Source organism: Cuculus canorus, chromosome 2, assembly GCF_017976375.1.
Source record: "Cuculus canorus isolate bCucCan1 chromosome 2, bCucCan1.pri, whole genome shotgun sequence".
Classification (NCBI taxonomy): domain Eukaryota; kingdom Metazoa; phylum Chordata; class Aves; order Cuculiformes; family Cuculidae; genus Cuculus; species Cuculus canorus.
In genome coordinates this window covers 43,027,214-43,044,563 of record NC_071402.1, presented here as the reverse complement: position 1 = coordinate 43,044,563, position 17,350 = coordinate 43,027,214, and the positions used below count along the sequence as shown (strand labels likewise).

The 17,350-nt window shown below is 36.8% G+C and overlaps 1 protein-coding gene across 11 annotated transcripts in view; it reads right to left on the bottom strand.

The window, feature by feature from the left end:
• ST18 (ST18 C2H2C-type zinc finger transcription factor) overlaps positions 1-17,350 on the bottom strand; it is a 174,640-nt gene that overhangs the window by 41,958 nt on the left and 115,332 nt on the right. For 10 of the 11 annotated variants that reach the window (XM_009567203.2, XM_054060186.1, XM_054060193.1 and 7 more), the window contains 3 exons: positions 9,651-9,838; positions 4,558-5,355; positions 1,590-1,724 (listed from right to left, as the gene is read on the bottom strand). In XM_009567203.2, the coding sequence (XP_009565498.2) occupies positions 1,590-1,724; positions 4,558-5,355; positions 9,651-9,838 (1,121 nt within the window). Of the gene's footprint in view, positions 1-1,589; positions 1,725-4,557; positions 5,356-9,650; positions 9,839-13,474; positions 13,561-17,350 lie in introns of those variants that run through there. The other variant, XM_054060196.1, reaches the window with a different exon arrangement.

Genomic DNA, 17,350 nt, shown 5'->3' with positions numbered 1-17,350 from the left:
CAGTTTATCCCTATATTGCTGTAGTGTGGCTTCCCATGTGCACATCATTGTTTATAGAGACTTTAAAAGAACAAAGGTGGACGTTAACAAGGATGTTACATCATGAAGCTCTTTGCCATCTGCTTCGTAGACCACTAACAGAATCAACTAGAAAAGGGAGGTGATAGATGAGCCCTGGATCACACGGCTGTGCTACGTATAGGTGCAGTCCCTCTCAGTGTCAGGGAGGGCAAGCTCTTGGGCACAAGAAGGTTTTTATGCCTTGCACCTGAGTAAGATGATCTGATCAGAGTATGTGCCCTTTGAACCCTGACACCTTCTGAACATCTGAGCTGCGCTGAAACTACTTTAGACCAATTGGTTATGCTCCCAAGTGGCAACTTACACTCTCGGCAGTGATTAGAACCTCTTGCATGTACATTTCTTATGCTCTTTGATATTGATCTTCTTTACTAAGACTAAGATGTACATCTGTGCTATACAGAATACGTCTTTGTATGTCTGCCCTCATGACTTTCATACTGCATTCCCCTTTTGGGTGTACAGTGCTTTGAAAAAGCTGACCGTTCAGTCAACAGGTTTGTTCTTTCAGGAACCATATTATAATTATATATTTTTTTTCCCAGTAGGACAGAATAATCTGGTTAGAAGTGTGATAATTAACAAGGACTTGTTAAGTTTAACTATTTAGAAATTTAACATTGCTAAGGCCTTCCAAATTGCAGTAGCCTGCTTAACTCAGCAGATGTTTCCATAAATGCATTTTAGTACCAGATTTAAAAAAAGGGAGAGCTACAGTTAGGAACAGGAAGTTGGTAAAGTGCGAATATTCTTTTAATTTGATTTTGTGCATGCCACCACAAAAAACCAATGTGACTAACTAGGCTGTTTAAATGAATAGTTTCACATTAAGTTTTGGCTTATTATGCAGCATTTCATTGCATCACATTGCAGGATTACACACACACACACAAACCAACGTAATCAGATCAGCACAGTTAGAAATAAGCAGGGAAATTCAGGCTAGATTGGTCATAAGAAGGTTAGCATGATAGTCACATGAGAGGGATGTGCTGTAGACCACTGCCTGGGACATTATTGGAAGCAACCTTTGTGAGATCAGTGGTAAGGTGGGCGCTGGAAACATCTCTGAATAAGCATGCTGAGGCCCCTCAGTTATTGGCAATGAAAACCAACAGCTTCAGGATGTGACTATCGCAGCTCTGAAGCAGGGAGTGATTTCTGCGTTGCATGCCTTAGCAAAGACATTGTCAAACAAGACCTTAAAAGATTCGTAAGACTACAGTGTGCAGGTCTGCTGGCAGCGTGGGGATAGTTTGGCTCTGCCACCTGAGAAGCCTACTGCTGTTTCTAATGCTACTGCTAAGGAGTACTTGAATTTTGCAAGTGTGGAAGTAGGACTATGACTGAGAGCTGGAGAGCAAAGAAGGTGCAATGGCTTCTCTTTCAGCTTCATTCTGCAATCTCACCCAGAAAATGTGAGTTTCTTTTCCAGCATGAGCACCCACTACCCACAATACCAGGCCAGATGCAGTTGTTATTCTGGACTGCAGGGTGATGATACTCACTTTCTAGTGGTACTCTAACTTTATGTGGGCAGCCTGAGAGACTGCGGTGGTGAGGGTACAGCCCAGTCACATGCCCTGTGCCGTCACATCCTGGGATGGGACATTTGGTTTCTCTCTTTTCAGGCCTGGGTGAATCTGTAGAGAAATCAGATAAGGATTTTGTTTGCTTTTAGCCCCCATGTGCACTCAGCTGAGCGATTGTAGCAGTGTGATACTCTTTATTTTACACTTCAGATGTAATTTCTATCCAGTATTAACAGAGATGTATGTGATTTAAGCATCTCTAGATTTTCAGTGTCCTTTAAACAATGGCTCCCCTGCCAATATACCATTTATGTGCTAAACTATATTGCATTAGGATTGCAGTCTTATTTATTCCATTCAAAGCCTCAAACAGGACAGAAGCCACAATCCAATAAGCCAGAATACTGGCAACATCAGCCAACAACAAGATCTGTAAAAGAATGAATAAAAAAGCAGAAACAATCTTTTACTCTGTTAATGTCAGGCTCCAGGAAGCTGGGACGAACAAATAAAAGCTGAGGTGTGAAAAAACAAACAAACAAACAAAAAGCATATCAACCAGAAGCCATTCCTTAAATATCGCAGATCTCTAGGCTGTAGGTTCTTTGTTAGGAAACTGAATACATGCCACTTTATATTTGAGAGGCAAGGCAAGCAGTTCCCTCTGGTACACATGGCAATGCTGCTTTGTGGAGCAGCCCACAATGACAGTGAAAACATGGAGCAGCCGATACCCTTTCAAAGACAAGGTCTCAGCCCAGCCCCATAGCTGCCACTCTCTAATGGCCGCAGTGCATTCCCAGTTTTTGTTTCAAGCACCTAGAATTGTGCAAGAAGCACTGGTCAGAAAGCCTTTATTTGATTTCCAATGCAGGATCAAAATTCTGGGCGAGAAAGGAATGAATTCTGGTCCAGAAATTCTCTTGTGAGAAATCTGGAGGAAGTGGCTGCATAAATTGCTGAGGATGGTTTTAACTCTATCTGTGATTGGCTGCCAACAGCATTCAGTGCGAGGGGACAAAACAGCTGCAGCCAGCAAAGGGAGCAGCCTCCTTCAAGCTCGTTTTGTTGGACTGCGAGGTAGGACATGCTTAGAGATTAGATCGCCAGAGACAGCTGAGAGGTAAACTTCCTGGTAAGACTTTAGGTTGAAAAAAATGACATATGGAGGAAAGGAAATAAACTGAACATCAATGGGACACCACATGCTTTTTAGAATCAGTGCAAGTGGAAAGTGCTGCAATAGTGGACAGTAAATAAAGAGGAACCCTGAAATATAATTTAATTCCTCTACCACTAATTGGAAAGGCTTATTATGAAAAAGATGGAAAACCACTAAGTTGACAAATTAGATAGTATATTTATAATATATTATTTATACATTATATAAATTTATGTATTTATATATATATGTATAATATATAGATTTATATTTTGTTTCTGATGTAGCACCGAAGAAAGAAAATTTAGAGCTGATGGATTTGATAGTGGATTTTTTAGAAATAAAATTGGGTAACTGTGTCAAGTGAAAAAATTATGTGGCTATACTACATTGACTAAAATCACATGGCCTTTATTCAACCTGAACAAAGCCTTGTTTGTTTCTCCATGAGTGTTTTCTCTCAACTCACCTGAAAACTACAGCTAATAATAATATGAGGCAAATCAGGAAAAGACAGATTCTGTCATGCTTACCATCACTGCTCCTTCCTACATGTGCTGTGAGAAAGTCACATTGACACCAATGTGAACGTGGTGAACAGAGCTGGTCTCAGGATAAGAAAAGGTATATGTAAAATTCCTGCATATAATATAGTCATCTGAGCGAATAAAGGTTCATGTAGCTTAGCAAGGAGGTAGACTAATACCATGCATGCACAGCTTAAGACATACTAATGAAAAGACTGCTTGAGGCAGAAAACTGAGATGCATGCATATTCTTTCCAAATACTACAGAAAATATTTTATATTTACAACTCCTAAAAAACCCTTCTGTTATCTCATGCACTAAATGCTTTAGATAACTGAACCACTATAATATTTGCAGTGTCCGTACAGACTACTCTAAAGTAACACTAGAAATACCAAAAAGTAAATAATTTATCAAAAGCAGAAATTGCAGCACTCCAGGGGGGACCTCTGTATATTTGGAAGCCCAAAAGCAAAAGTTGAAGGACAGATGAATGTATTTTTACTTACTACAGCAGGGAGCGTGCTTATAAAATGACATATCTTGATGTTCTGTAATTATCCTCAATTGAGGAATTTCATACAAGACAGCCCAGTTTACATATCTTTTAAATCTCCACTTCTGGAAGCCTGATTAAGTACCGAAAATGGAGCAATGTTCCTACAGCTTTGTAGGATGCCACAAACCATCATAAGCAATAAAGATTTTGGAACTTGCTGGTAATTCTGCTGACGGTGAATGAGGCAGAAGAGCACGGCTTGTGCTTTCCTGGCTCAGAAGTGCTGGCTGTAGCAAAATGTAACGCTGATACGTGAAGTAGGCTGGACTCAGAAAACACATGGCTTAGGAATCAGGCGGTATGTTTGGAAGAGGCCAATCTTTCAACCTAACCTTTCCTTAAGCACTATTTTAATGCCTTCTCTTTTGGCTGCTAAAATTTAGGAGGTATGTATTTGCGCCCTATGGAGGTGGAGGCAGAGGAGGAGGAAAAGGAGGAGAAGGAGTGTCAGTGCCAGCTACACAGTCCTTTTAGTACTCATTACTGATCATTTCACATGGTGGTTTGGTGGGAAGCCAAGTACCTAGCGTTTAACCTGGTTAGATGTAAGGCACTAGTGTGAAGGTACATAATCAGCAAAATTACCAGCTAAATTCCAGGTTCTTTACTGCTGCTATAAAACTCAGCTCAGAATCCTCTATCAGTCACAAGATAAATGCTTAAGCCAGTAAGAAGAGCCAAAAACACTTCCTTACGTTTGTTGCTAAATATCTGTCTCCCACCAATGTCAATAACTTTGGTTTGTCTTCTTTCTCCTGCTAGATGCTCCAGAAGAAACCTATCCAGTTCCTTGTAGGTGCTGTGAAACACATGCCCTTGCTCTGCCTGCAGAGCGATTGCTTGTTCTAGCAAACTCAAGTTCCCTTTTGTTTTGTCCAGCTCAACTGATGCTTCTGTTGTTTCTGACAGGCACTCGTTTTCATCTTCTTCACTTTCAGGGAAGGGATTCTGAATTCTGTTCTCAAAAGGATCTGTGTGAGACTCCTGGGGTGCTCTGAGTTCTGTTTCTGAGTCACAAAGTGTTTCACAAGGGCCAAATTCTACCTCTTCCTTCTTAATTTCTGTGACTTCCAGGATGCTAGGTTGATTACACTCTACAATATACTTCTGAGTTACATGGGGCTTTACACTAGTTTCTTCTGAGAAACTTGAAGAGCTGTCCCACTCGTTGTCCATAATTTCAGAGTTACCTTCATTTTCCTCAGAGGAACAGTATTTTGGGTCAGAAATTACAGACTTTTCCTTTCCTTCAACTGAATTAATCATGTAACATTCATCAGCGTCATCACTTTCTGTTTTTAAGGACTGAATGCCGCTATCATTTAGATTTTCTGCCACTGTTTGACTGGGTGCATCTTTTGCTAATTTTCCTAAGTTTGTCAAAGACTTGGGCATGACATCTTGATAGCTGGAGTAGTTATCTTTCCTTTGACTGGAATTTTCTTGCCCACCTGAATGAGGGATTTCCTCAGATGACTTTGGAGTACTTTGCTCTGCATGAGAAAAAAGCAAGATATAAATATGGGAGAATAACTAATTTTGCATCTTGTAGAAATGATATAAAGGTATCTACTTACCAATCACCATTTCTTCATTCAAAAGTACTCTGAAATGATTGAATTCACACCAAATCTGCTTTTGAAATAACTTCTTGTAGAAGGAGAAGCCCTTCTAAAATTATGTCTACGCTATATTATAGGTCCAAATCTATATAAATAATAAATATGTTGCCATTTTTCACTGATGGTGAAGACATATTATTTTAGAATGTACACACATTCATATACATTCATATAAATGTAATGTGCCATATATAGATAAATACTCCCTCTTTATATGCAAAATCTTTATATGTGTGTATATATATGCGAAATCTTATATGTGTGTATATATATCTATCTACAAGCGCACACACACACTTGACCTATTTTCAGTTTTCTTTCATCTAAGATTCCCAAATATCTTCTCAAAATAGACCCTAATTACTTTCCTAGTCACACCAGATCCCATGAAAGGCCTTGATGGAGAAACCTCCATGCTTCACAAAGGGCAAGCTCCTGGTCACCATTGCAATTGTCACATTAAGTGGTAGATCAGGTCATGCACAAGCAAACAAAAATGGTTGTTATGTACACTCTCATAAAGGACTTGTTAAAGACACCACTGAAGAGCATCCTGTCTTTATAAACATCTTTCTTCAGACGAAAAGCAGCATCCAGCAGGTAATAGAGGCTGTATGTTGGAGAGGTCGTCGGTGTGGAAGACAATATGCCTTTTGTATCTCATTTAATTTTTTATAAACATTTCCTCTGACAAGGACACTCAAAAATACATCTCCATCATCTTCCTTTCTGGTAATTATCTCTCTAAAATCAACACTGGCTTGCCAGGATCAAGTAAATATTGCCATAGTAACTAAAAGCATTTTTGGATGAAGGGAAGAATTTAGTCACAACACTAGCCCCTTCAATAATGCTGATTATAGGGTACATTCTTTTGTTGGGATCTATTCAACATAAACTGAAAAATTTAACATTTTACTTCCTAGAAAGGAGGATGAATAAACAAGCACAGATTATTTTATAAGATGTGTCTGTCCTTTCCTGATTCAGAAGAACTCCAGGTTTAAATAATAAATTAAGCATAGTCTAAAAATGCAAATGAAGTTTCTCTCAATAACACAGCAAGCTATTAAGAGAAAGTGTAAAGGGTTATGATAATTTTAAAGTATTATGAACTACAGAAAACAAATAAAAAGCATTTTCAGTGAATATGTCCAATTCATTGAACTATTCTCTCAATCCACTTAACTACCCACATGTGTACAATAATGATTTATAGACATTATACCTAATTATGCATATTTGGGCTGTGTTAGAGTGCCTAACAAAAGCTCTAGAAAGCAACAATTACCTCTGTTGCTTAGCTACATAGTTTAAAATATTCCTATTAAGTGCAGATTATTGTGGAGGGGAAAAGGGGGACAAAAATGCACATGTGCACCACAATGCATTTCACTTTACTGCTGCCAAACTGTTAGCATTTTGGGTCATTTCCAGTTTACATAATTGTTTGGTTCAACTGTTTGTTATATGTTAAAAGAAAATATTGATTAATTCTTATTCTTCTTCAGAAAATTGGACTCATGCAGGGAGAGGTGGCCTTCTGCATTATGCACGTAAAGTTGTGTTTAAAAAAAAAGCCTGTAAGCCTTAGTGTAACTTTTTAGCAGCTGTTTTAGTACCACACACATTGTAGCATTCTGAATAAAGAAGTCTGCTGTCTTTTCACATCTCAGCAAATAAGAAAGAGGATTTGGCTCTATAACCAACTCTAGTGAAATGGGGTTTTATTATTTGCTCTTCTGTCATTTTGAAAATAAGATTTTCGTCGCTATGTTACTTCAAAAAGTAAGAACATCTAGTTTTAAAGGAAATCTCTCATCCTTCAAAACAAGCCAAACAAAACTTGATAGTAGTAACAGGTCTTTTCAGTTATTTTTTTTTGTATGAAAGATGAAAATAATATAAACACATCACAACACATTTTTAGTCCTTAAATAATCAGCAATTTTTAAATGCAGTGTTTAAAAAATTGTTATTGAACTACTCTTAATGGTTCGTCTGTCCCAGCTTTGCTTTTCAGTTCTACAGGCAGTAAATTTACTTTAAAAATAAACAAAACTCAGCCTAGTTTACAGTTGCATCAGTCCATGAACTGAAGCATTACATTATCAATGGACAAGAATCATAAGTTCAAAATAAAATGAGCATCATTACTCTAAGAGATTATAAATAAGCCTGCATATCCAGTCCAGCTATATGCTTTAGCTAAAATTTGTTTTGTAGAAGGCAAAATTAAGGCTGACGGTAAAGGTTGTATTATCACTGACACGAAAATATTGCGAGAAATGTCACTGGTATAAAATCTTTTCTAAATAAAATTTTTTTTATTTTTTTTTATTACTTTGATTGAAGGCCCACATGCAAATAGGATTCCCTTGCATTTATATCAATGGACCTGGCCCAAGACTTGCCCTTTTTAGAAAGAAGAACCAGTTAAATAACAGGTTCATCTGTATATGGCACAAGCAGTACCTTTATGCCCATCTTAGTACTTTCCCAACAGTGAGTTCTTCAAGCTGTGCACAGGACAAACACAAGGAAAAGAAAAACACATTACTGAGGCAGTTCTGCATGGCCAGGAACCAGGCTGAATCAATACAAGGAAAGTTAGCTAAAATCTATATATTTCATGAAAGAACACACACACACACTGCGAAAAAAAAAGCCCCAAAAAACTATACAGGAACTTACTCAGTTTCCCTTCTAATGTTAGGAGATAGAAATACTCCTTGCAGGCTGGACAACAGAGAACCATGGAGCGTTTTTCTTGAGGAGTTTAACTTAGTAATGTCACCCAAAAGGCAGACATTGACTACCACCTTGTTAATTAATGTTATTTGAAGAGAGAACTCCCTTCTAGGCTTTCCCACCAATAGGATGCAGATTCCTGAAATAGGCTCTGCCTAAAATACTTTGAAGTGACAACGCGCTGAAATCTTTGCCATATAGAAATTATTCAAAAATCTCCACTGATTTCGGTGGAACCAGGATTTGACTCTTTAATCCAAAAAGCTTTCTTCGATCTGTTTTATAATATTCATATATAAAATCTAAGAAGTTTGTTTTGGTTTTAAGGAAATTCTATTTAGAATGGATAACTGTAAATTCCTTATCTCAGTTCATCATAGGATCATAGAACACCCTGGGTTGTTCAAAATGATCAAAAGATCATTTGGTCCAACACTTTGTGTGAAGGGAAACCTACATGAGATTACCTGATGAGCATCCTGCCCTTCCAAAATATTTGATAAGAAAAAATAAGATGAAAATAAATTGCCTTTAAACTCCCACGGCAACCAGCAACTAGGTGGAATATAAGTTAATTCTGTTTTCATATTATCTATGATTACTAATTTCCCAGTGCCAGGTGACATTGCTTTTATCTCAACATTTGCTCTCTGCTGAAGATGCCTTCCTTTAAAACAAATGTGGGATGTATTCTGCTGATATCTTCTCACTTGCCTTATTAAAAATTTGTGCAGGACTTCTTAAATGAATATGTGACAGCCACTTTGGTTTGAAATTTTTTGTTCATCTTAATGTATATAAACATATATTAAAAAGAAAGAGCAGTAAAAACATACTTTAGCTATGTCTTTCTCTCTCCCTATCCACTACCATATTTTCCAGCATATGCATTGTAGAAGTTTCTATAAATTGTTGGACATGTTTGGCTTAGCAGAATTGAAATAACAAGTACAAAACTGCTGAGTCTAATAATTGTGTTAAACAGAATACACATAGCTGTCACATGCACGAAATTGCTTTGCGAAATGTTAAAGTCAACAATGTTTTGCTAAGCACTTTTTTTTCCTTCCTAAGAGCTCTATATACTCCAGTGAAAAGATACTCTTCATAGATGTGTTTTTCTCAGCGGTGGGCGTAACCTTGTTCTTTGGCACAGCTAGTGGAGAAGCAGATGCTGCTCCATATCTGACCTGCTGCAGTAGTTGTCCCTCTGAGTGACCTACAAAGCATTTACCAGACCCCAGAAGGAGTTATCATACAAAATAATTGAAAGTATGATGGTTAAACTCAGACAGAAATATACCATTCCAACTCTGTTAGAAATCAACCCTATTCTGCATCCTTTCTGAAAATACAGCTTCGTATCTCCCTTTCTGTGGAATTCAGGTTCAAGCAGAGCCACAATGCATGACTACCTGGAGTTGAGCTGCTTTTGAGGAGACTGATCTCTTCTTGTAATTCAGTCCTGTCTTCATTTTCTTCTTTGCATTCCAAGTTGGGGCTGTAGTGGCGGGGTTTCATTAACAGGGACTTCCTTTTGTTGACGGGAATATTTGATATCTGGTCTTCAGCTTTTCTCTTAGCCATGGAACATTTGTAGGCACTGCAATGATTAATTGGCAATGATAGAGAAAATTGTGGGAAAATTGAGAAGTAAATTGTTTCAGAAATAACACCATCCTCCAGTTTAATTCTAAGCATAAAAGTGAGCACTAACAAATTATTAATTCACTTGCAGTTCCAACAAGTTGTGTCTGGTGGATATTTAATTTTAGTTTATTTACTTGAAGTTCACAGCACGGGCAAGTCCCATGTCTTTTCAGTACTGTCAAAAACTGTTTAGGGGAGGGAGAATGAGAAGGAAGACAAAAGAAAAAACCAATAACCCAATATCCTTAATCCTAAGTAAGGATATTGCTGATCTAAGCACTGCTCTGTAGTAAAAAAACTACACCCAGGAAAGAATGAACAAAATTGTGTTATAATCTGGGTTGATAATCCAGAGGGAAAAATTTACTACCAGTTCTACTACAACAACCTTAGCCTTTGTCTTCATTACCTTTACATCACTATGGATACCTGATGACACAGTTTAAGTTCAACAGCAAAAAACCTGTGTGAAACATACTGTACCTGCAGAAAATTTTGCAATACGGATGTCTCTTTCAACACCAGTCCAAAGCATTGGTTTCATTTCATTAACTCCAGCAATAAATGCCTAGTTTAAACTCTTCTTGGGTCTCTATGTGGACTCTGGAAAATTCCTCCTCCAGAGAGCAATTCATGCCACTTAAAACTAGAGCTATCTGATAAAGATAGTGAGCCATCCCCAGGAAATGCCTCACCCAGTCTCAATGCCTAACTTTCAGATGATGAACATTGAAGAGAGCACATTATTTTAAAGAACATTTTTAGCAGATTTGATATGTTTTATATATAGAAGATAGCATCTTTCATCTCCTATAAGATCCACATATTGATCTGTGTATTAATTTGCTTCCACAGTTGCTTAGCAAAGCCTTTGCTGCCATACAGGTAATCTGTATGGCCTATAGATATTACTACATATAACACCTCACTAAGGAGGCCAGAGCCTTCAACCTTCTTCTTTAATAACTTTTTGTGTAAGCGATTTGGTATGATTTCATTGTTCTCTCACACACAGTAGTCTAAGAAATTTATGTAGTATGAATAATAGTGCTCGTATTATGTCTGTCAGAGATGATAAAAAACTACATATATGAATCTGTGTAATCCACTCAATGGTTTCTCGACCTCAGGCACCCCCAGGGTGCCTTACAAATCTACATGATGCCCTTAGGCGTTGGATTTTGCATTTGGCTGACTGACTTAGCTGCAAGATTTGCAAAAAATCTATGCATGCAGAGAACTCCTATTGGTTACACACATTACAAGATCAACATCATAAATTAATCCTTCCAAGGTATCTTATGTGCACTAAATTGGCTCAGGTTCTGATTGTTTTGGATGAAAGCATATGACTAACTTGAGATTTTTGTTAAAAAATGCTCATGTTTGGCTAAGCACCTTTTTTGGCAATCCATCATTGCAAACATGAAGGACATGAAATACAGAGATCTGCATTTTAAGGGAATATTAAAATTCTACCATATGTGTCTTAAACATAGTGTATATTCTTGATCTTCTGAATGCTAAAATGTTATGAACATCAGGAATGTTGGACACTAAGCACATGCTGTAGCTGACTGTATTACAGCTTCTGTGTTATTTCTCTATTTATGAATAGACAATAATGTGAATATCATATTAAATGTCAGCATCACAGTAATATAAGGGTCTCCTTGGAAATGGTGCCCATATAACAGACACCAGGGATGGACATAGTGCAGATAAATATGCACAATTTATTTCTAAGAAAATACAGTCAGGAGTTTCTTGATTCATACTTGTGAATGGCAGTTCATACCATTCATGTTGTTTCAGGAAAATTGAATAAATAACAAATATTTGAAAACACTTCACACGCAGTTGTTTTTATCAACCAAAATCTTCACTAGGCTTGCTTTTGATCTTTCTCATTTATTTGTCAAGATTCAAGTTTACCTCCTGTAGCTAATGTGAGATTTTTTAAGACAAGATGAATTGTCAGTGTTTAATTCCTCTTTGAAGAAGCTACAGCTGTTTCTTACACAAGCATAATTAATAGATTTTTAGAACAGAAGATCCAATTAGATTGTCTAGTATGCCTTCCTGTGCAACGCTGGTCACAGAACTTTAGCTGGCTCTTCAGCTTTAATCCTATAATTTGTCTGACTATTGTGTATCTTCCAGTCAAGTTAAGGTAAGTTGATTGCTATGTTCTTTCTCACTATGTACAATCTTTTCTACTAACATGATGCTCTAAGCCCACCACTGTGGTCTCACACAACAGCTGTTTAACACGTTGTTTTTTCACCACAACTCTGAAAGCCAGTCCAACTCGGATGTTAGGAGACCACAGTCAGGACCAGTGCAGGGGAACTGCTGGCACCTGCCAGTAGCAGATCTGCCCTAGCAAATGAGAGAACAAGAACCCTACTTGACTGTAACTACCACAGTTTACAGCAGTAAATAAAAAGCTGCTGCTTCAATGTCAGGACAGGAGGCCCACAAATCTGTCTGGAAGCACATTGCTTATGCTAACAAGCTTCTTCTTGATGAAAGACTGCTGCATTGAATTATCCTTATTGTATCTTTTTCTGCACACAAGCAGCCACTTATTCAGATTTCCTCTATAGTTCCCATCATTTTAAAATAAGTGAACATATGAGATTCAGCTTTAAGTAAAATAATTCCTGATGCCTTCCACTCTGAAAACAGGAAGATGACAAAGCACAATTATTACTTCTTTCCTAGAACTGCAAATTGCTCTCCATAGGTTGGGAAGAGATTTTTCACCTCCAACAGAATACACTCTAGCTTTTGCTAGTGACTTTTTGAACTGCTGGGTTTGAGTTTTAGCTGGAATCTATTCGTTTGCAAGAGCAAGTTTAAGGGTCTACCATTTACCAGCAATTCCCCTTCCTTTCTACCTTACAGGGCTTAAAACTAAAAATGAAAATAAAAGCAGAAAAAGAAATTCACAAACTGCAGCTTTTTCAAGTACTTACACACGATTTGTTAAGTATTTGATAATGGGTACTGGGAATTTAACTACTATGAGAAGAATATATTTATGCCTTTATAACATTCACGGCATGTCAAATTCACCTTTGTCTTAAGAAGTTTCTATTTCTACGTGTACACTTATGCACACTTTAGCACAGATTTGTCAAGCTGTAGTTTGTCAAAACCCTATAATTTAGATTCTCTATTACTCATCTCATAAATTCAAAGTCTAATAGTTTTGTTGCTATTTATCAATGGCTTGCTTGTTGTCATGGAACACTGATTCAACTGCCAAGGTTATTTGGTAATCTGAGACTCGTAAAACAGAAGGTCGTTTTGTTATGAGCCCAAAGCCAGTATATGAGGAGCTCCCCCCAGAATTTAATTGTACATAATTTTTATTAATAATAAATCATTTTAGTACTATCTGTAATGAGTAGATTTTTTAATATTTTTTTCTTAGCCAGTCACTCAGTTACCAAACCCACTCGTGTCAGTTATCATGGTGCGAACCAAGAGGTTAAAAGCTAAAACATATAAGACCTGGTTGCATGTATTGAAAAAAAAACAAAAGCAAAAACTTGATAAATATTTTATATTTATTTCATACCTAAATACACTTTCTGTGAATTTACTGGGTCCTTCTCTTTCCTTTATTTCTGCTCAGAATGTCTTGGATGGTGTGGGCAGACACTGGTAGTATACAGGAAGAACAGTGCGTTGGGTCCCTACCACAAAGCAATGCCTCAGAAGAAATAGAAAGATTTTAATCAGTCCTAACCACATGCAGCTTTTCCTACCACTAAAAATTATCATGCTCATCTTTTTTTTTTTGTAATTGTTTCATCTAAGTGTTGTGTTTGTCAAGCCTTTAACCTGACCTTTAACCACTTTGTAGCCAGCAAAGTTTTTTGTTATCTGTCAGCAAGACTTCCAGATCTCTGTGGACTTTTATTCACAGCAGCCTACAGATTGGTAAGACATGATGACAGAACAAAGAATTGCCATAGTGGGTAAAATCAAGGGTACATTAAGTCTGATAACTGGTGTTTTCTATTGCCTATAATAGATGCCACGTAAAATAGTAAGAATTGAAAGCACTGCATTTCACGTACGCTATTTAGCTCTCTTTTAGAGATAAAATAAATGTCTTTCAATATGAAGACACTTTCTTTCATTGTCTAGTGCTATTTAATGACCCCACTGCTCATGTGAGTTTGTGCAAGAATACTTAATGGAACTGTTTGGTTTGTGGAGCAAAAGATTTTAAATTCTTAACCTGAATCACCTTTTGACTGTTGGCTTAACTATACTACAAAAGTAAGCACTAGCCTATTAAATTAGCCATTAAAAAAATCACACTAGTAGTTACAAGAAGACTAATAACTCCTTAATTATATTGAGAATAAAGATGTTGCTGTGTGCTTTACGCCTTGATCAGCTTTTGTTCACAAACTTAGAGATGCCCTAGGACACTGTGGATGTCAGACACTACACCTTCCTTATAGGACGAACAAGTTGGTATTCAACAATTCAGGGACACTTGCTACTCGCAGACTGCCCTGTAGTTTACAGATATCTGTCATGATTTGGCTTTTAAGAGTGTACTGAATCAGTGTCTTCCCACTTTAGTCCTCTTCTATGTCAGCTTTTTCTCTAAGAAACAAGTGATCTGGATTCTGTCTAACTCTAAAATAATGACTACCAAAGGTTTAGGCTACAGCTGAAAATATCCCCCCAAATTACACAAAAATCCTGAGCTCTTCGTAAACTGGTGATGGTCAGGAGAAGTTACTAGCACTTGGTACAGAACAGGTATGATCTGCTCCTAGGATGGATCACATGTTGGTTGAAATTACATTGCTGTTATTGTTTACATCAATCATGAATGCTGTCAGTTCATGAAAGGAACTGGAATCTCAGAGTGTAAAGAAAGAGAGTGTTGGTAGTCTTGATTGCTGCAATTGAAAACCGAAATAAGCACTATTAATTACAGCAACTTCAGATGGGCAACAGTGGTTGGGAAGGAAGGTGGAGAATGATTAGGACTCAGTTGTTTGCTTTGTCCTCAGGTTTAGGATAGTCAGATTTATGTTCTGTTTCCTTACCTAACTCTTGTTTGCAAAGAGTGCATGTAAATTTTATAGCTCAGTGGAAACAGAGTGATTGTGTAATTAGCTCAAGTTTCTCTAAAAGTGAGAACAGACAGAAAGACGTTATTAATCCATAATGTCAGTCAGGTCTTCAAGTACTAGGGTGGTGTTTCTAATGCCATGAATTAACTTACTAAGTATGAAAGAATTCAGATATGCTAGCTATATACAAAGACAAATCCTAGATCTAGAAATCTACATAGAAGCTACTTTTAAAAGACATGGGTTATTTACAGATTTCATACACAGAGAGAAGAATGTTTTCTAAAAGCAAGAAAGTAAATTGCATCACATAGGATCATGGATGATGGAATATGAAATCTATGATGTTTATGTTCCTGGAAAAATTACATCTAAATGTAATTCCATTAACTGCATTTCCTTCTAAAATCCATATAGGTATTAGATGTGAAACATCAATATTTCTACAACATTGTACTCTGATGCTCCATCCTGAAATATAATTCCCATTTCCAAATTTATTTCTACTCAGTGTGGTATGAAAGTATGCTTATAGATGTTTTATACATCCATGAGTTTTGCCTGAACAGTGGAACATGTGGGAACATGGGTTAAATGAAATGACCATTCTACCCATCTGAAGAAGTAAAAGTCAAAAAGATTTGTGAGTTGTAAGGTATGGGGAAACTGCACATATCTAGAAGCAACTGAATGTCTTGCAAATTATAGGTGACAACACACTGACTAGCTGAAAAAGTGCAGTACATTGACAGTATAAGATTCAGTGAAACCAGAAAAAAAATTTAAAAATTCTCTCTAGTTCTTTTAAATAATTCTTACAAATATTAAAATGTATTGAAACATTATGCCAATGAAAAATTATGGCTTTATGTGGAAATATTTTAAAAGACCATTTGTTAACAGAGCTCTGATTTGAGTTTTTTACAGATGAAATTTTGCAGGCTAGTTCTGGATAGGATGGCTGACAACAAGATAAACATGCATTTGACCTGATTGCTAGTATGAAGTCAGAGTTATTGACTTTAATGTTTTCTTGCAGTTTGTAAAGTAACATGAGCCATATTAACTTTTAGACAATCAATAACGTTTGGATGCTGTGATGGAGAGTGTTGAATTTCACAGTTTCAACCTAGTTGGAGAAAAATAATCTGGAAAATAGCTCCAGCTGGGAATTCTTGAAAAATTATTTTTTCAAGATGAAGAGAATTCATTTGATAAAGGTAATTTTTATCCATCAATATTTTTAAACATTAAAATTGAAAGAAAAAAACTCAATAAAATACGTCAGAAAAAATTGCTCATTTGTAAGACGTAGTGAATAGGCCATGATAGAAGCTTAGGACTAGTATCACTCAAATGATAACTAAGTTAAAACTGTTTCTTATCTTTTAGTGTGAAACACAACACAAAAAATACATTTTATGTCTTTCTAGGAAACCCGTACACTTGGTTTACAAGTTTAATCTGTGGAACGGGCACAGGCTTTTCCTGTGTACTGTAGCAATCATTACAGGGTTAAAGGGCCTTATGCAAGTAGAAAAGTTTACTGCCATACGTAGGTAATGCTCATTTTCTAAAATGCCACATTCAGTCCAGCGCTGAACGAAGATGAAAGGAATGAACATGGGATGTGGATGGGAAGAAAGATAATAGGTAAATTTGTATTTATGGACACAGATATAGAGCAAAATAAGCTAAGTTACTTGGAGGTGTTAAATGTTCTGTCTATAAACACAAGCAAAAGGTTAAACTAGGAAAAAAGAACAGGAATTAAAGATGATAATATGGAGAAAATATGTCATTGTGACCAAAAGCTGGGTGGAGCATGATATTAAAAGACATATTTTATTTTAAAATTATGTATAAGAAAAGCAAAGGATCTGCCATAGCCTTGTTGGTGAAAGAGGATTTATTAGCCCTCATAAGAAGAGGCTGGGCAGAAACAAGTAATGGTATTGAGTCACTATGTACTGAACTTGGAGATGTTTCAAACAGTAAACTAAGTGTTATAGGCCACCTGACCAAAAAGAACAACTGGACTGTGAAATGATCAGGGAAATAAAGAGGAGCATGTAAAAAGAGTGGAGCAATAGTAAGTCAGCAATAATATAGGAAAAGGCATTCATTTATGGTGAAATTTACCCATGCCTCAGGCTTACTATCTTGCCTGAGGCTAAAGTACAATCATTTCAGGCTGCAATAGGCTCATCAAGTGGCTTTTTTTTTTTTAATAAAAAACCTCTTTCTTTTTTCTAACTCAGTTTACTATTTAGCACGATTCTCCCCACAGGCAAGCCAACTCAAAGAAAGACAGCATAAATTTAAATTATCTTCTCTGGTTTTCTTGTTGT